Source organism: Polypterus senegalus, chromosome 7, assembly GCF_016835505.1.
Source record: "Polypterus senegalus isolate Bchr_013 chromosome 7, ASM1683550v1, whole genome shotgun sequence".
Classification (NCBI taxonomy): Eukaryota; Metazoa; Chordata; class Cladistia; order Polypteriformes; family Polypteridae; genus Polypterus; species Polypterus senegalus.
The window spans coordinates 159,533,249-159,554,990 of NC_053160.1; the positions used below are offsets into that span (position 1 = coordinate 159,533,249).

Consider the following 21,742-nt stretch of genomic DNA (forward strand, 5'->3'; position numbering starts at 1 on the left):
AGATGCTCCTCTGCAATTTCTTACAGGATTTTGGCTGAAAATTGCATAACAGGTAGAAATTGCCCTTCACAATATTAATACTTATATTTACAGCTACACCAATACTACACTAGATTAGCTGGTTTTGTCCTTACTAAATTGCATTAAATTCAAGTAGACATACTTATAGTTCTGTTTTATACAATGATTTGTTCCTTCTCTAGTTGGGTCCAGATACATGGGAGAATCTTCAGGGTGCTTTCTTTGTATGTTTTAAGAGATATACTCCTTCGTTAATTTAGTTATGCCTTCTAGCAAAGGACAGTATGTGCAGTTTCTCTTTGAGAACAGATACACCATGTCAGTCTTCTTGTTGCTAGCAAAGGTACACCTCCTAGGTTGGCTGGCAATCATTTAGCTCCCCTTTGTTAGCAAGGTGAACATGTGGCTTGATGCATATGTTCTTTTTCTGTCTGTGCACTTCCTATTCTTTAGCAAGGTTTGGAGTTTATTGGAAGGGTTTTAGGAAGTCTTTAGTGTTTCGACCTCAAAGTTTATAACAGGTGCAAAGTTCTGTCCATCAGTGTTATTCATCCTTGGGTTATGGTCCTTTGTTCAAACTTGGATGTCTAATTGGTGCCTCTAAAAGATGGGGTCCATTATCTTCTCATATAAGGGGCACAGTTTGCATTCCAGTGAGGGTTCCCTACTTGGTAACTGTTACTTTTTATCTAGCATCAAGAGTGTCTGGCAGTGGCTTTCTTAGCCAGGGATCTATGTGCTATGCAAGTCAAGAAAGCATACAGTAATGCCAGTCTGCCCTTTACCACAGTAGTGCTTGACATTAATGCCAATAAAGGAAATAAGTAGTCAGTTGATAATGTGAAGAATCTGAGTTGTAATGCAATATACTTTCTAATTGCTTTGTGCTACCTATAATATTTGCAATGCAAAACTCAGATGTATTAATTGATTGCACTTTTAAATGTTATACAGCCAATAAAAAGATTGTATTTAATGTAAAGAGCTTTGTTATAATGCACTTTGTGAGACAGTTATTTAACAAGAAAATGACTAAAACAGCACAGGCAGCAAACACAGATGTAAAATGAACAAATACATTAACATTTAGTCAAATACTGTTATTAAAATGTCAAACTTAGTCAACAAATATAGTTTATATTAAGATATGCATAAATCTAAAATATTAAATATATGATAATGTTTATTCTTTGTTTGTTTTCGGTGGAAACCACTACTGGATAACAGCAGTTGCAGAACATTTCAGACTCACAGGCATACTCTAATACCAGCTATAGCTTCACACAAAAGTAAAACACCTTTAAACTTAATTTCTTAATACTGTATACTCTTACAAACAATATGACAAAATACAGCTCCAAGATATGCTACAGAGGCTTGTCACCTGTCGAGAAGCACACCTTGGCAATGTGTGCATTTGCCTATATTTCAGCTGCTTTCTCCTTTTTTTGTGTGTGTGAACATTTTATCTCATATTTTCCTTTGAAATTTTGGCTGCATATTGATGCAGGGAAAATGTGCTTTGTCTATGCTGACAAAAGATTCAACACCGAGAGCCAATTTCCCAGCTGGATGGCTCCTGGAAGAAGAGATGCCTCCCCACAGCCACATAGTTGATGGCTCCAATGAATCTTTTGGTGCTATAGTAACATGGTAACTAATATTAAGAGCATGAGAATGTTTGGGTGATTTATTTGTTGTCTAATAAACATAAATCATGCCAAGTGCACATTTATTTCTGTCTATACTATTGCTCTTTTTAATTTGTTTGATTTTATTATATTATTGTAAAAGGGAAATGTATAGAAAAAAATTAGGTAACCAGGCAACCTGTTTTGTAAGCTATTGCAATTGTTAATAGAAGAATGTAGATTGTCATGTTTATCTCAAACAGGCATTTCTCATATCATCCTTCCATTTTTTTTAACATACAGTCTTCTTATCAATAAAGACACAACTCTGAAGGTTGCCATGGCAGCAGTTGATGCAGGGCAGCAAACTGCCCTGAACGGACTCTAGTCACCACGGGGCACTCAATGTTTTTTACATGCACCATTTACAGTCCTGATTTTTGTTTTCTGACAAGGGAACATGGATCATGTAGCAAAATTTAAGGAACTGCTTTTTAACAGCCATGACAGTGGCATTGTTTTCATAAAGTCAGTTAGCTTTCCAAAAATTTCAATGCATTTCTCACTAATTATTTAGTTACATAAAATATTCATTGTCTGCATAAGTAATAATTTACTGCTGATTACACCATCCATAACCTTTTTAGTTGGCTTATATTGATATGGGTCATGGGGAGCAAGTAGTGATTCCAGCAATACACGGAGTGATTTGGGAAGCAGCACTTGGTAGAAGGCCTTTCCAGTTCAGGGCACACTCATGAACACATCCATATTCATTCAAACAAGGCAAACTGAGAGTCAACTGGGAATTTTTTTTAATGTACTTAGTACAAAGTAAGTAGTATGTATCTAAAGGCATTGTCAAACCTAGTTCACTTAGAGTAGCTTTATCGAATCCAGGAGTGATTGCCCGGGTAGTCAGGTTTGTTGTAGTTGCAAGCATGCCAATCACACTCTAGTCTGGACCAAAACAACTGGACCAACACCCTTTAGAATCAGTGGCCATGGTATGGTTCCAAGTGAATTCTGGAGTGGTTTGCATGCAGTATAAAAGTGCCCTGACATGGGACCAATCTAAGTAGAGGAAATACTGTGCATTATGGGAAACATTTCTGACAGAAATTAGGCAGTTTCAGCATAAAAAAATACACATACATACATACAAGTCTGCATACAACAACCTTGCACAAGAAGTATTCAATCAGAACAATCCTAGCACTTGATTTAGCTTTAGAAGCTCTTTATTTCTCTCATGATTGGATAGCAATTGACCATGTGAAAAACTATCACATGTGATTGGGTGGGTCAAACTACATACAGAGTTAATAAAAAATTAATGTCCTTTACCACTCACAGTTAAACGCCCTAAGCTGGACTATAAGACTAATGAGTGCAGTGTGAGTTTCTCCTCAATGCGGTTGTACTTTGGGGACAATGTGGTCACTGAAAAAAATGTTAGTTTTGTTACTATATAGTAAACATTAATCAAACATTTCAAGCTGACCATTATTGACACGCCCAGAATTTAAAAGCCTAAAAAGAGCAGACATATGATTTGAGATAAACTAAACTGAGGTGACATTCATATAGTAGGCTACAAGCAGAGTAGATACACAAAATCATACAGTAAAATTAAATTTGCACTATGAGTATGAAAATAGCCTTAAGAAGTCATCTCCTTATGTTCTTTACATATGTTATCGACTCCAGATCTTTAATTAATTTATTTTCATCTGAAAGAAACAAATCATAAGTTTCCCATGATACATATCATCTAGTTTTGAAGGAAAAAGTCTCTCTTCTTTCAATATCTGGGATACATCTGTATACATTTGTTCTTAAAGCGTACCAGAGATCTGTTGCCAATCATTGAACTTTTTCATCTTATTACTTGGACTATTTTAAACTTAAGTTAAAGCTAGCCAATTTTGTCACCAGAAGTAATGCATAACACTTATTTTTAGCCTTTCTAATATACATTTGCCATAAATGGGCAGCATATTTAAAGAATGGGTATCACACGCAGCATCAGATTAAACTGCTTTCAGAATGAGAATTAGAAATACACCTTGAGAAGGTTACAACTTCATTTTTGTAATATTGTAAATGATTGTTTGTTGTAGTTTTCCATAAATTTTGTAATATTCTTTTGAAATATCACTCCATCTCTGTGAATAATGTACTAGGTAAGGAGCACTCAGTATCTCCATGGGTATAGTTTTTATTTTCCTATTAACCCAGTTGCCTCTTCGCAATAAACTTCAACGTTCATGCTACTATCATGTAACTGCATTTAAAAAGAAAGATGAACTTTTGTGATTCATTTTTGCCAAACTGTATCTGCTGTCATTGTAATGGAGGATCCTTTGGGAACTACACTCATATCAGATTAGTAGAGCACTTGTGCTTTTATAAAAGAATAGAGAAGCATACATGCACATATCTTGATTGTCCACCATGAATTAAGGTTGCCACTGCTGTCAGTAGTGTCAGACGGATCATTTTAGAAACGTTAGCAGTACTTGTAATTGTTCTGTATAGTACCTGGAATGATCTTTCAGAGGTATAAAATATTAAACTTTTCTACACTGTGTTGCTGCATTTTATGCTGGTGACCATCAAGAAAACACTGGGGATGCCTAACAACAGCCTGCATTGTACTGCATCCTATTGGAAAAAAAGGTCATAATTTCTATACATATGTAACTACAAAGATGATACAGTATGTCAGCCTTTATGTCAGCCAAGAGATCTAACCATGCCTGGGGCCGTGAGACAATAGCTTATGCAAAGAGATTTGGAAAAGTCTTGCCCACATAACCACACACACGGTTCAATCATTTCTCAGCTGTGTGAATGTTATTGTCAGACACATTTCTTGTAGAGAGAAAGAAACATTATTCACTCACTGGCAGTTATACTTTGCGTTGTCACGATGCAATTCCAAACACAGAATCAAAATTCAATGCGATGTTGATGAAAAGGTAAAAGCAAAAAGAGATCGAATATATGGACATAGGTGATATGTCAGAAGTACCCCATGCAAAATGCAGATCATGTGCAGCACGGCAGCAGCAGCAAGCCAGCAGCTGAACAAGCAAAGAGGAGGTAAAAAAAAAACTGTATGTGTTTCCCATTGTATCACCATTTAAGAGGGGGTGCCAGAGGAGTGACCGTGTCTCCTTGGGGTGCGTTCAGCCCCCCTTGTCACAACGCGAGTGGCTGGCACGTAGTGCAGGCCAAGGGGGCAAGTTGGCGAATGCAGCGAACAAGGGATGAAGCCCCCTAGTTTTTTTTTTAAAAATCAGAGATATATATGATTTTCGTCCTAAATTTCAAAGTACTTCACTCAGTGTGACCCCCAGTCTGCCTTCCTCCCATTGCTGCTTTAATCTTGTGACCCAAAGCCTGATTAAATGGGTTCAATAACAGATGAATAGATGGATTTATGACAGAATATATAAGGTGACCAGATTTTTTTGGGCCAAACCGGGGACATGGGGGCAGTATTTGTGGAGGAGCGTAGAGTAGGGACTCTAAACACTACAGAGTACAAAGCTTATCACGTGATTTCTTGCCAAAGTTGCAGGTAAAGCATGACCTCCGTCAAAACACTGTGCATGCGTGCCGAATTCAAATTATCGTGATGATGAGATACATTCAAAAAAGTGAACCAGCTGAAACCGTGGACGAAATCTTAAACCGGGGACAAAACGGTGACATGTTTATGAGTGGGGACAGTTGTCAGAAAAAGGGGACTGTCCCCGGAAAACGGGGACGGATGGTCATCTTAGAATATAATAAATAAAACCACGATAATATGAATAGTGTGGCTTAAAATGATATTTTGGGCAACAATGCATGTATTTTTCTGAGTCGGCTAATTCAGAACAAGTTTGTAGGAAGATAAACCCTGCTCTAGGAATAAGCAAGAGCCATTCCAGGATGTGATGACGGTCAATCACAGCACTATGTACAGGATTTGCCAGTTGCTGTGACCAACATTAGGAATTACTTTGGATTGTGGAAGTTAAACAGAATATCTGAATGAATCCCGTATAAAGTAGTGGAGAATTTGTAAACAGAGGATAAATTCAGCCAGTCATTGGGCAACTTGTATTACTTACTTGTTTATCTATATTATACATATTTAATCATTTATTTATTATTATCAATGTATTTATTTTTTGTATTTTGTTGTATTATTTATTCTTTGTAATTGTAGGTTTTTCCTAACTTCTTGTTAAACACTTTGAGCTATATAATTTATATGAAAACAAGCTGCAGAAATAAATGTTGTTGTCAAGTCAATTCCAGTCCTGTGGTGGCCCCTCACAGTCCTCCTTTACTTATTATTTTTCATTTAGCAGATGCAATAAATTGAAGGTAGCTAACAAGATCAGCATATATTATGATTATTTTTTCTGTACTTTTTGTCACTAAATTTTTTGAAATGAATTTGATACTGCATATTAATGAGAAAAGGACTGGCAGGCAATACACAAGACATTTTTATTTCAACAATTTTATATATTTTATTTTTAATCAATGTTAATTTTTATGTATCTTAATAGTCTCACAACATTGCTTGCACAAAACTATGTACATTTTTAGAAAAAGCACAGATGGCATTCTGTGTATGTCACTTCTCATTCTTCACATATGGCATATGGTATACAGGTATTAATTATGTATGTTCCTTTAAAACATCTTTAATAAATTATAGTGTTACCAAATTGTTAAGAATTCTTCTTTTTTGATTTTTTATAGGCAAATTGTATGTCACTTTTCATGATTCAACATGCATTTTGGGTCTTTTAACAGCCCCTAAATTAATTTCTGACATTTATATTTTTGCCATTTCAGTCAGTTAAAAATACATTTAGGTCATGATTTTGTTTTGTGAATATTTTCCACCATTTAGTACATCCATTGTTAAGACATACAATGTTTGTTATGGGTGTGTCCTCAGAGGTCGTGACCTGGTATTGTGACACAATGGGATAAAAATCCTTCCCCATTTGAGCTGTGGATAAAACAGCTAAAATCCTTCTGCTTTGTTCTTTTGTGTCAACCTTTTGGTTTTGTCCTTGACTTAGAACTTTGCTATTCAGTTTTAGCTTTCACACACAGTTTTCTTTGATCCCCTGGTTTAAACTCATTTCAGCTTTCATTTCCTTCTTCTAGTAACTTCAGATCTCTTCTACCCAGCAGACATATCACAAATGACAGGCCATTAATCCATACTGAAAAGTGTTGTTGTGTATCAAATAACAAATATAATTGATAACTGATTTTAGAAGTTCCATCAGTGCACATTAATATCATGTTATCAGGTTGGGATTAATCTTCATATACAGGGTGTCACAAAAAATGCATACACACTGAATGATTATAGACCTACATATGTTTATTAAGACAACACTGCAACTGGTGCCATTTCCTTGAACTTGCTGCAGGAATCCATCATATATTTGAGAGAACTTTGGGGGTGAGGACCAGTTTAATTTCCAGCAGAATGGAGCAGCTCCCCACTACCATCATGATGTGAGGGCCTATCTTGATGGAAATTTGCCAAACACATGGGCCGGGTGAAGAGGTAGCCATCGTGTTTACCAGACCTCATGGTGATGGATTTTTTTTTTTTCCCAATGGGGTCATGTCAAAGATAAGGTTTATGTCACAAAACTAGCAACAATTGTCAATGAAAGAGAATGCACCCAAATACCAGATGAAAACATCTGTGATGCTTGCAAATCCATTGGTCCGCATTATCAGCAGTGCCTGGATCAGAGCAGTCAGGAATTTGAATACTTGTGATAACTGATTCTATATTTGTCTTCTATAATTTGTATTATAAAACTTAGATGTATTTTAATTAACTTTGTATTTATAATCATTCAAATTATATATATATATATATATTTTGAATTTGCTGTAATGAAAGTCCATTTGCAAAACAAAAACAAAGGAAAATTCAAGAATATACTGTATTTGAAGCAAATGCATTTGTTATGGACATATTCTGTTTTATGTGCAGAAAAAGTATATAACACAGGAATTAGTACTGTTCCCCTTGTTTCCGGGACAGAGGCAAAGACTAAAAAGAGGGATTCCTAATACAAAAAAAACAGCCATAGTGTATAGGGTGGTCCAGATCTAATTATGCAATTTTCATTACTCTATAACTTATTAAGTTTATTGCATAGAAAATCACCCGAAAAATCCTGGACCATCGAGAAGTGTGCAAACTGACGACATGAAGAATCATCTTCTCACCAAACTGGAATCGTCCCCGCATAAATCAAAGTCATCCAGACGATCTGGATCTGTATAATTAGATCTGGACCACCCTGTACTTACAACACTGTGTTTATTTTTACAGATACTACAGCAGACAACATAGAACAAGAACCTGAATTTTGTTAGTTATACAGTTGTATTTAAAAATGACAGATTTGCTTGAATTCTGCTAAATTGTTTATTGCAGATGTACACCAAACTATTGTGAACATGGTGGCACATGCTCACAGTCATGGAATTCTTTCTACTGCAACTGTACCAATACTGGCTACACCGGAGCGACCTGCCACAGTGGTAAGTCATGTTTCTTTTACAGTTTGGTTGTTTTTGTGCAAAATGTTGACTTGCTTTTAGATGTAAAAGAAATTATATCAGGTCCCACTTCAAGAAAGGTGGTCCTATAATATGGCTTTGAACATAACTCTTGTAAGTGCCTTAAGGTATGGATTGCCCCACCCAACTGGGATGAAGGGCAATTCCTGGATCAGTGTAGGCCAGTATAATGGACTAATATAAGGAGACAACCTAGCTTAACTACATGCTCCCCTGACAAAATAGGTTGCAGCCTCCCTGGATGACACAACCTGTGTGGACACCTGCAAAGCACACAGGTTATTGTAGTCCTGTAGGCCAGCTTTGTTGGGTTCCATGGGTGCTGCAGGGAGCCATCATCCCTACTTTATGGGACTTCCATTTAACCTGGAAATACTTCCATTGGGACATGCCCTAGCATCAGAAGTATTCCTGGGTCTAACATCAAAGAACCTATTCAACCTCTTTGAGGCATATTGGAGTCAGGTGTGGAGGGCAGAAAAAGCTTGCCTGGAGGAGTGGAAGAAATAGAAAGCTGTGTGCTACTGTCAAAGCATTTTTTATACGGTGTTTTGTATAATAAAACTTATATTTGAACTGGGGACTTGTGTCTGCGGTTTGGGGTGCTGCAACACCCCCTAATGGTCACACTCTCTAACAGTAACAATTATAATGTTCAGCAATGCGTTAGTTGCTAGAAGATTTCTAAAGTTCTATAATAAGCCATCAGAGTTGTATGACAGTTCATAATAAGTGCATGTGGGTTAGAAGGCAAGTACAGGAAACTATAAGAATTCTAATGTGAATTTATTAAGGACTATGAATCTTGTCTTCCATCCATTTTCAGAAATAACTGTTTACAACATAGAGGTACACTGAGCTAGAAGTCAGTGGCGAGAACAAACAGTGGACACGCTACTAATCTGTTACTGGACACACTGCACACACAACGACAGTTTAATGCCATCAATCCATATCTCGCATACTTTGGGAGTACTCATAAAAAAGTCATTAAGAAATGGAGAAAGTGTGCAGGCTCCTGTGTTGAGCCCAGGGCCATGGAGCTGTGAAGCATCCACTTCAACCAAAGCACCACCATGTTGGCACTCACACTTTAAAATTACCAGACTATTCATAACCTATAAATATATTATACTAGCAAAATACCCGCGCTTCGCAGCGGAGAAGTAGTGTGTTAAAGAAGCAATAAAATGAAAAGGAAACATTTTGAAAATAACGTAACATGATTGTCAATGTAATTGTTTTGTCACTGTTGTGAGTGATGAGTGTTGTTGTCATATATATATATATATATATATATATATATATATATATATATTTACACACACACACATAAACATATATATATATATACATATCTATACATACATATATATATCTACATATATATACATACATATACATACACACATACATACATACACACACATATATACACACAAATACATATATATATATATACATACACACACACATATATAAACATATATATACATATACATACATATCTACATATATACACACACAGCTATTTCGTATCAGTGCAATACGCTGCTTGTTAAAATGGATAACTCCCGCTCTTACGTGCAAGTCTGCGTGGATATTATGAACTATCGTATTTGTTCAAGTTCTATTTAAATTTTAAATAGAAGGAATTTTTATTTAGTCGACAGACATATCTTTGGTAGGAATGGTAAAAACAGACAGGAATATTATTTGTGAATAAATCAACTCAAACCTTAAATAACTTAAAAGAACAAACATTCAAATTTCTTTACTCTTATGTAAATTTATATAAAAAATAAACTTAGATTTTAAATATCCCAAAAGATTTTGCTCTCCATAAAAATATATCCTGTCAAAATTATACAAATTCAAATATGAACATGCTGCATAACAAAACCTGGAAATATAAATAAAATGTGTTCCTTTCAGCAATAACAAATCAAATCATTCAGTTGTCTTTGCTCATATGTGATTTTAGAGCTGGACACCTGGCATCTTTTTTTGGCAACAGGTTCGTTTCTGTTTGGTGTGAGGTTCTGTGTTGTGGAGATTCTCAGGATGGATTGCAGGTGCTCATCAGTGAGGCGACTCCTGTGTGCTGTTTTGTTAGTCTTTATCACTGAGAAGAGCTTCTCACACAGATATGTGCTACCAAACATGCACAAGGTTCTAGCCGCATGTAGACAGACTTTTTTTGAGTACTGTGTGTTAGTATAGTGTGCTTGTATTTGTTGTGTTCTTAATGTCTGTTTCAAGTTTTTTTTAATTATTATTTACAGTGCTCACCTTGGGAGTTAAAAACAAATAACAAAAAACACTAACTTTGCAAAGTTTAATAAAATTATTTATAACGCATAAACTAAACTAAGTGCTACAGTGCACTGGGACCCCATTAAAAGTTTGCTTCTGCCTGGCACTCACCAGCATGGGCACATTAAAATAAATCAGGTTTTACTCTCGCTTTGCCCTTTAATTGCTCGTATTTTAACTTAAATGTAGTAAATCTGAAAAGAGCTTGTTTTGTTAAACCACATAAAATATTTTCTAACTAGCTCACAATCTCTGGCACTTACTTGGCAGATTTATTGTTCTATTTTAAGTAATTCTTATAGTTTCTGAAGCATGTCTAATATATCTATGAATGAAGCTGAGACAATTATTTTGTAATTCTTGAAAAAAAACATATATGTATACATTTACATTCATCTTTTACATTAATATAACCCTTAAAATGAGCTACCATTGATATAGCAAAAAATATTTATAGCTATATAAAATACATTTGACATACTATGTCTTCAGACATTTTTGAATTTCATTAAAATATATCAAATAATGATTTTAATCTTTAATTTCTCCAAAAAACAAATGTCATATATGACTATTATTGTGCATAAACTTTTAGAATTTGCAAACTGAAACGAGAGTTTAGTAATTTAAATGTAAAGTCTTAAAAAGGCCCGTTATAATGTACTGCAGCCTGTCTTGTGTTTATTTAAAATTTATTAATGTTTAATTTTTTTTTGGAAATATTAATAATTAATATGAAGCTTACCCAAGTATTATTACAGAAGATTTGAGAGGAAGTGAAACACTGTAGATCATGATTACATTAATTATGCCGATACACTAATTTAGTTCACTTGATGCAAGAAGTCCTTATTATTCAGTTTTATTCTTTATTGAAAATTTTGAAATTAAAGTATATTATATTATTATAGTCAGAATGTTGATTCATTTGCACAATAAATCTGATTGAATTTAATTAAGTCACTTTTCAATTATTATGGTATCTCTAGTGCTCTGCAATTGATGAAATATGTTCCTAAAATGGGTGGATTGAAATATATTGGTAATTATACTGTTCCATTTTTCAATTCAGTTTGTTTTATACTGAACTCTTTATGGAGCACAGGCTCAGAGCATTTCCACAAAGCATAACATGGTTTTCACCAACTAGTTCAGGACTGCAGAGGACAAGAGTATTCCTCAGTAACACAGTGTACATGGCACAAACCAATCATGTACGTTACCAAACCGTTACAAGGCTCACTCATGCAAATATCCACAATCACATTAACATGGGGCCATTTAAGAACATCAGTCAACCTGATATAACCATAAAGCTCAATTGTTTCCAAAGGCTATGGTTTCATTGATACACACTGGGCTACTAACCAGCAGTTAAGGGAATACACGCTACTATAGACTACATCTCTGTTATAAGGGGGTGGACAAAACTAAATTTCAACAATTTCCAATTTCTTACTTGCTTACTATAACTAAGATCCCCTTTAATTATTCAGGTTGCTGAAAACAAAGGATGTGCGTCCAATGTATGTTCTGTAACAAATAATGAGCATTTTATTATTATCAGTATAAGCAAATGCCTCACATTTTCACTAGTGATAATTATTTTATCATTATAAATATCAATAGACATACTCCTGGTACATATTGAGGACAGTTTTTGGGTTAAACTGGTGTAAGGTGTGCTAAGGGTCTGTCTTTTAACTTTATAGTCAACAGTCTTACTGTTAATCAACTATGTGAACAAATGGATGCTGCTGATTTTAGCTTTGCTCTGGCTACAATGAGGCATCAACTAAATGGTAATCAAATAATTAGAAAAGTCAATCTAGTTTGCCTCAGTTTTCCATCTTTTGAATGCATTCTAAGCTATCATTATTATTGACAGAAAATGTTAGTATATACTTTACATAAAATGAGGAAGAGTCCATGATAAGAAAATGATAAATGTAAGCTACATTCATCACCAAATCCAGTTAATGTGGACTGGCAATAAATACAACAGTAATGCCTTAGAGAGTTGTGTAGTTTTTTCACTGAGTTAGAGTGGAGCGTGGCAGGGTTAGATGATACCACTACAAGAATTTGAGGATCAGTCCGGGCAGCAGTAGTAATCCTGTGGTCTGAGGACCTGCATAACTATGTGGGCACTGCTGACAAGGTAAATAGGACATATTGATCAATTGTAGCTTTCAGCTTAATACTAAACGAATTCAGCCAGGTGAAGAGTATTAGAGGCCAAAGCCATACAATGTCACTGTATTACTCATCCACTTACTCACTTAGACAGTTAAGTCCCAGCTGGCCCTTCACTCGTCTTTCTTCTCACTCCTGGTTGAGTTTCAGCTTTTTCTGCTTACTATGCTCAGGTTTCACGCCAACTCTCACTCTCTGGCATTATTCATCTTCTTGTCCTAGTGAGTCTGTCTGCTTAATTTGTGTTTCTGATATGTAGCTTTACTTTTAATCCACTTGTAATTTTTGATGATTAATAAATGATTTATTAATCTGAAACATTTTTTATATGTAAAGCTTTGTGGAGTGGCATGGTAGTGCAACATCTAGCACTTAATACTAGAATTACCAGAGCCTACGAAAAAACTCATAGATCCAGCCCACATTAAATCCATTCGCACCTCTCTGTCCACGTCTTTTGTCCTGTAAATGTGCTGATAAAGACAAGCAGCAAGCAGCCTGTTATCCTATCCACCCACAGCCACAGAATGTGCACAATGTTCTCCCAGCTCATGCCTTGATTGATTATCTGGGAGTGCAGTGCTGGCGTTTTAGAGTGGAAATAATAGATCGTTATCTGGAACACATGCATTTCATGTGTGTTCCGTTTCTACAATATTCTGTGTAAACACATTGTTAAAACAGAAACGGACCATACTATACTATATTTTAGTAGTAAATGACAAAATGTTGGCATAAACTATATAATGTGTGAAGCCTGAAGTCCAAAAATCAAATAAACACTTTCACAAAAGGTTCAAGGATGATACAACAGCTTCTGTGGCGTAGCGGTAAGATATGCTGATTTGTAATCAAGAGTCCCCGGTTTGATCCTGACTGCCTCCTATATTTGCCGTTTTCAGTAGTGAGCTGCTCTTATTGTTAATATTATATAGTACACACATACATTTGGTTTGCGTCTGTAACAGATGGTGTACATTTATAGGACTTGTAAAAGTTACAGTTTTTTTTTTTTAATTTTTATTCTCTCAGTCACGATCATGATACATACTACTGTCCTAGGGATCTGACGCTGTTAGTTTTTATTTGAAACTGGGAGTAACTGTAGATGTGAGTGGTGTTTTGAGGCAATACCATGCCACGGAAGCTGTTGTATAATAGATAATCAATCATGGCATGAGCTGGGAGAACATTGTGCACATTCTGCGGCTGTGGAGGGATGGGATACCAGGCTGCTTGCTGCTTGTCTTCATTGGCACATTTACAGGATAAAAGACGCGGACGGAGAGGTGCAAAAGGATTTAAGGTGGGCTGGATCTACGAGTTTTTTCAAAGGCTCTGGTAATTCTAGTGTTAAACCTTAACCCACTTAGAAACTGCTTCCACCCTGGGCTGTGGTGTCTATTGTGTAAAGTTTGTATATTCTACATGTGTTGCCTGGAATTTGGGTTTCCTTTCACAGTTATAAGATATGATATTAAGTTACTTTGTGATTCAAAAATAGCATTGGTCATGTAGAAGAATGTTATATTTAAATGGTATTCTATCCAGTGCTAGGTTTTCTGTTATACCTATTATTCTTAGTATTCTACATCCTGCAACTATCATCAAACAAAACGAAATATATATAAAAACTGATATGAAGTGTTATTCTCTGGTGTAAGAAAGGCGCTATATATGCGCACGACCCGACACAGACTGACAATGGAGGCACGTTAAAATTTAACCAAAAGTATTTATTTTTCTTCACCTGTGGGGCATGTCTTTCCCATGTCCCACAGGCAGTACATAGTCACAAAAGCACCAAATCAAAACAAAAGGCACACTACTCTGTTTAATACCTCTCCTCCCGCAAACGCTGTCCTCCTCCTCCCGACTCAGGCTCTCGGAGTAGTGGCTGCTGGCCCCTTTTATAGCTCACCCAGAAATGCTTCAGGTGCTTCACCACCTGCCTCCAATTCCACCTCCAGTTGTGGCTGAACTATGGCTCAGACTAGTCCAGGAACCCCTGCAGCGCCTCCTGGTGCCCACCCAGGATCCCAACAGGGCTATGGAGAACTCCATCTCCCATGGAGCCCTGTGGGTATCTGAGGCACCACAGTCACACAGGGAGGCTGCCACCAAGTGGTCCGGGGGAGGTGCTACGCAGCCCATGCTTGCTCCCCTGAAACATATAGAGAAGGGGTGTTCTGGCGGCCGGGCATGGACCCCAGCCGTCCATCACACTGGACAAGAAGATTGTTACATTGACTCTGACAGTGTTCAATTTCATAATTCAATTCAAACCAAATGAATTCAATTCAAAGACCGAGATTCACCTTATGTGTGCAGAGAGCTACACATAGCACTTATGGATAAGTTATGTTGATAACAGTATTAATATGTTTTTATAGTGAAAATTTATTATAGGTTGAATATTTATAGAGTAGTTAATGCCAACTGAGTAGCTGCTAATTAAAAAGGGAAAGCAGCTCCTTTAAGAATGGAAATCATCATAAAGGTTCTTATAATTGCTCTAAACAGACCTCAAGCCATTGGAAGCACTGGAGTTAAAACAGTTTGAATTTTTTTTAATTAACAGAGGCAGTAAATCTGTATACTGTAACTCCTAAGGTGTTTTTAGGGTTACTAATCTGTAATGAGGAAATAACCAGTTGCTAGACAGACAATCCACTTAAGACACATAATATAGGGATACTTTAAAAGAGATAACTGCACCAAATTGGAGGTTTGTGTTTTTTTATTTTATGTTCCTGTAGATTTTTGCCAGGTGGCACAGCTGCTGTCTCACAGTTCCAGGGACCTGAGCTCCAATTTTAGTAACCAGCCTTCAGATGTGCAATTTGTGATGAATGACAACTATAAATCAAGTCCATGAAAGTGCCTTGCAGTTGCCTGGCATCCCTTTCAGGGATGATTCTTGAATTGTGCCAGGAGCTGCCAGGAGAGTTTTATGGCTTCCCACAATCCTTCAGTGGAATAATATGTTTGGAAAATGAATGGACCTGTAGATTGTTGCCCATAGCATATTAGGTAGTTAGCTACTCTTGGGAATGAATCCATAAATATATATTAAATGAAGCCAGGACTGGAACAGGAAAGGATTATTATTCTACTGAATGAAAGATTAAAAAATTGTAAAGTGGCTACAAAAGGGCAGATTGGAGGAGATTCAAATTCCAGATTAAGAAGTGCCATAACTACAATGATGTGCTTATGGTGGATTTAAGATCTTAAAAATCAGTAAAAGCTGGCATGGTGGAGCAATACCTAGCACTTTGTCCTCCAGGATACTGATTCTGAACCTCAGTCATTGTTGGTGTGTAGTTTGCACAATCTCTTCTTCTAATGAGAGTATTTCTCTGGGAACTTTAAATTAAAACATTAGGATAATTAACAACTTAGAATAGTTCCATAATGAATTAGTGTGGATGTGGCTGTAAATGAATTTATGGCCCAGGGTTGGTTTCTGCCTTGCTCTTACAGTGCCAAGAAAAAGTAAGTTCACCCTTTAGAATTACCTGCTGTTCTGTATTAACAGGTCAGAAATTGTGACCTGAACTTCATCTAAGTCCCACATATAGCCAGACAAAAATATGCTTACGGTAATAACACACAAACAATTATAATTTTTCATGTCTTTATTGAGCACACTCATTAAACACTCACAGAGTACTGTGAAAAAGTAAGTGAACCCTTGGAATTAATAACTGGCCAGTCCTACTTTGGCAGCAATAACCTCTTTTAAACATTTCCAGTAGCTGTGGATCAGAAATGAACAATGTTCAGAAGAAACTTTTGCCCTCTATCCCTCAATGAACTGCATTAATTTAGCCATGTGTGAACAGCTCTCTTGCGGTCATTGGGTCATTCTCTAAACTCTGACTGGACCACTCCAAATAACAGATTTTTGTTTTATGAGGTCATTCTGTAGCTGATATACTTCAATTTTTAGTGTTATTGTCCCATTGCATCAGCAAATTTCTCTGGAGCATCAGCTGGCAGACAGCCACTCTGACATTATCCTGTTGCCCTATTAATGCTAACAATCCAACTTTAGCTTAGGCATGGGGAGATTTTAATTTAATCAATTAATTAATTAATTAATTAATTAATGTATTTTTTGGAGAGCAGCAAGCTTTTTCTTTGGCATCCTACCTACCATGAACACCAAGCCTGTTCAATTTTTTTGTGTATGATTAACTCAGGAACAGAGATGTTAACCTGTTCCAATGATTTCTTCAAGCCTTCAGCTTGCTATTGAGGTCTTTTACCTCACTGAGCATCTACATTGTGTCTTTTCAATCATCTTGGCTGGACATCCTCAGGGAGTTGCCACGGTACTAAATCATCTCCATTGATACATAGTTTGTCTAACTGTAGACTACTGAATACATAAAGACTTTCAATTTACTTTGTAACCTTTTCCAACAATTCTGGATCATAGATCTTCTGGGATCTCACTTTTGTAAGGCATATTTCTCATCTACAAATGCTTCTTGAGAATGGCAAACTCAGAATGTTTTAATTTATTTTTAATATTGGTCAAAATCTCCAAAACTCCAAATTCGTTTCACTGGGTAGACTCCACGTTTACCAATTCCTGACTCCAGTTAGCTTTTGTTGAAGTCATCAGCCTTGGGGTTCACATTTTTTTTCCAACTTACACTGTTAATGTTTGAATGTTTTCAATATGCACAAACATAATGCAAAATACAATATCTGTAGATTACTAGTTAAAACAGACTGTTTTTGTTCATTATGGTAACTTCTTTTTGTCACTGTATTATTGCTAGCATAGCCCCCTGTGACCCTAACACTGAATTAAGATTTTTTTTAAATAATCTGCAGCTAGTTTTACATACTTCTTACCTCATTTGTATCATTTAGCTCTGTTTATATTCTGTACAAAAATGTCTGTTATGCCCGTATACATTAATTCAAGTGATCAGTCTGTAAAATCAAATATTATTCTTCCCTGAAAAGGTGCAAAGAAATGTCACATTAGCTAAAATGACTGACAGGAAACACACTAAATAAATCTGAATCTACAGGATAGGAGAGCATAGTGACTAACACATACAAACATATCTTCTTATATAGGGTGGTCCAGATCTAATTATACAATTTTCATTATGCTATAACTTAATGTTTATTACATAGAAAATCACCCAAAAAATCCCGGACCATCAAGAACTGACGACATGAAGAATTGTCTTTGTGCCGAACTGGAATCGTCCCAGCATAAATCAAAGTCATCCAGACGATCTGGATCTGCATAATTAGATCTGGACAATCCATCCATCTTCTTCCACTTATCCGAGGTCAGGTCACGGGGGCAGCAGCTTGAGCAGAGAGGCACAGACTTTACTCCCCCCGGCCACTTCTTCTAGCTCTTCCGGGAGAATCCCAAGGTGTTCCCAGGCCAGCCGGGAGACGTAGTCCCTCCAGCGTGTCCTGGGTCTTCCCTGGGGCCTCCTTCTGGTTGGACGTGCCCAGAACACCTCACCCGGGAGGTGTCCAGGAGGCATCCTGATCAGATGCCCGAGCCACCTCATCTGACTCCTCTCGATGCGGAGGAGCAGCGGCTCTACACTGAGCCTCTCCCGGATGACTGAGCTTCTCACCTTATCTTTAAGGGAGAGCCCAGACATCCTGCGGAGGAAACTCATTTCAGCCGCTTATATTCGCGATCTCGTTCTTTATGTCACTACCCATAGCTCATGACCATAGTTGAGGATAGGAATGTAGATCGACTGGTAAATTGAGAGCTTTGCCTTACGTCTCAGCTCCTTTTTCACCACATCAGACCGATGCAGAGCCCGCATCACAGCAGACGCCGCACTGATCCGTCTATCGATCTCACTCTCCATTCTTCCCTCACTCGTAAACAAGACCCTGAGATACTTGAACTCCTCCACTTAGGGCAGGATCTCGCTCCCAACCCTGAGAGGGTACTCCACCCTTTTCCAGCTGAGGACCATGGTCTTGGATTTGGAGGTGCTGATTCTCATCCCAGCCGCTTCACACTCAGCTGCGAACCAATTCAGAGAGAACTGAAGATCACGGCCTGATGAAGCAAACAGGACAACATCATCTGCAAAAAGCAGTGATCCAATCCTGAGCCCACCAAACCGGACCCCCTCAACACCCTGGCTGCGCCTAGAAATTCTGTCCATAAAAGTTATGAACAGAATCGGTGACAAAGGGCAGCCCTGGCTCCTGGACCACCCTGTATAATACACTACTGTAGCTGTTCGTTTGTCTGTCCAGGATTTTAAATCACCTGTAGCTCGCAAACTGTTTTACCTATTGACTTGAAATTTGGTACACATATACTATGTGGCATCTACTATCCGCTTTCGGGGTGATGATTTTTATTACTATTTTTATTTTATTTTATTGTAGAATCAACTCTCGGCAGCGCACAGCAGGGTGGCCATGCGGTGCATGCGTTCTCATTCCCTACCACCTTCGTGGTTGCTTCCCCTACCTCTTCATATCTTTAATTATTTTTGAAGCAGATTGAAGACTCAAGTTGCTAGTTTAAGTAAAAAATTAAAGAAAACGTACTAATTGCAACACAAAAACTAACTTAATCAGTTTTAACGTGAAAAGATGGCAACGAAAGCAGAGAAGCAGCGGGCCGTTAGGGTGGAGAAAAGAAGAGCTGCTCAGGAAGTAGCAAGTGCATCAACCTCTGAGTATACGAATGCTAAACAGAGATAGAGTATGAAAACTATGAATGCTCAAGTCAAGTGTATTCACTGCACGTTATCGTGCAGTACGCCGTTACTGGTACTGTATATTCAGAGTTCTGTATTTCAATGAAAAGTGCAAGGGCAATGCTTTCAAAAACCTTGCACTACTATATGTCAGTTAATTTTGAAAATAAAGAAATAACACTCCTGCATTACTTTTGTTTATAAGTTCTTGTTCATTCTGTGTATATAATAGTGAAAAAAAACCCTTTAGATGAGCAGAAAATCAAAAACTTCCTAAAGACTTTCTGATTTTTTCGGGAGTTTTAACTTGATAAGTCCTCATGCTACAACAGGTAAGTGAAAATGTGACAGGAAAGCAAAGACCAAATCTTGAACTCTGGAATAATCTGTCAGGTGAAGGTTGCTTGGTTCTGTGATTATGGATTACATCTCTCCTTTGAAGGAAATCAGTCTGTGGTCAAGGAGTAGAGAGTGAATTAGTTCTGAAAATAATTTCAATAATTTGATATGATTACTGAACACAAGGTACAATTATTATAATTTGAGCTAAAGGCAGGACACTGAGACTCTTGAGCTTTTCATGGAAAAGAAATTTGAGTAGGCAAAAAGTACACAGAGAGCTGTTTTATTATGTGGGAATGAGCAGAGCACAGTTAACTGTGCCACTTATCTGACCTGCTATGTGCGGGGCAGCAGACAGCTGGCACTTCAGTTATGTGTGATGCCCTGGGCTCTGTGACTTACCTAGTGGCATTAACAAGCCTCTTAATGGCTGCTTTATTTGGTGCAGTTCAAACAATAAATTATTTACATTTTTAGTGTTTTTCTGTACATGTTACTTTGACTGACTGTCTATGCATGCCTGTTAATATTTTAGACAAGATGAAAATTGACAAGTCAGAGGAAAAAAATTAAAGAAGGCAGAAGAACCCTATGATATAATTTCAGGTTGAGAGTGAGAGTACCAAAGATATTCAGACACACGCCTGAATATGAAGTTTGTGATTGCCTTACATTGGCAGGGTGCCAGTTACTTATGCAGATTGATCTCTGGGAGCAAATTTATATACAGTTGGCCATATGCTTCTAAATGAAACAAAGGTGATAGTGGAAAATGTAACTGGCATTTATAATACACAGCAATTAGATTTTGATGACGATGGAGTGGTCAACTGAGAAATTCTTAATTGTTCAAACTTTTAACTTAATGTTGACAGATTTTTACAGAGTTTATGAGCAAAAACTCTAAAATAAAAAATGGATATACTGTATTTAAGTTTTCTGAAACATTTATAAATAGTATATTGTAAGCCCAATGAATTATAACTGTTTAGTGAATTTGCATACTTTTCCTAGAAAACTGCTTAAATCAAGTGTGCAGGGTATGCCAATTTTGGCGTTTTTAAGTTCATTTTTTGATCTGCCAACAAATCATATAAAAACAGCTGACCGTCGGTGTACTATATAGGAAATGAACATGGATGTAAAAGATGTATGGCAGTAAGTATTCATTTTGTTAAGGGAATTTATAAAAGACATTCTCACATTGAGGAAGTGCAGAGATTTTTTTTTAAATATTACTGTTTGTATGCTGTTGGTCTACATACCCAGAATTAAAAGTGTGTTTTATTCAGGAACACAAGGTGAAACCAATTACAAAATAAAGTGAGCAAAATCCTGCTTGCTACACCACTGGACCATTCTAACACACGGTCTTGCACCTGTGTCTTACTGGAGCTGTGTCTAATTCTGCAAACAACAGTCAGTCTTCTTCTGTTGTATCTTCTCAACACACCTTTTGAACTCTTGTCTCCATTCACATCCCAAATCCTGGAATGATGATGAAAATAGGCTTTTTATAGAGGCATTCCCACCAAAAAAAATTTCCAGAGTTAGAATTTCCTTCTGCCATCTATCCCCTTAGCATTCCTCTGACCATCAACAGGTGTCCTTGCAGTCCTGAGTTACATATAGAATATAAAGCAGCAGAGTATTGTACCGTGTTAGCCTTAGATTGATACAGGAGAAAGTAGTGTGAAATGACACCTTTTATTGGCTAACTAAATAAATTACAAATGCAAGCTTTCAAAGCAGCTAAGGCCCTTTTAATTACACCTTACACCTCTAAAGCTTGCATTTATAATCTGTTTAGTTAGTCAATAAAAAGTGTCATTTCACCCTGCTTCTCCTGTATAAAGAATTTAAAGAAGCAAATAA

At 36.9% G+C, this 21,742-nt stretch overlaps 1 protein-coding gene across 1 annotated transcript in view; it reads left to right on the forward strand.

Annotated features, from left to right (window-relative positions):
* Window positions 1-21,742, forward strand: part of cntnap3 (contactin associated protein family member 3) — a 666,293-nt gene that overhangs the window by 529,043 nt on the left and 115,508 nt on the right. Inside the window, exon 11 of the mRNA XM_039759435.1 lies at window positions 8,143-8,249. Within this exon, the coding sequence (XP_039615369.1) occupies window positions 8,143-8,249 (107 nt within the window). The remainder of the gene's footprint in view (window positions 1-8,142; window positions 8,250-21,742) is intronic.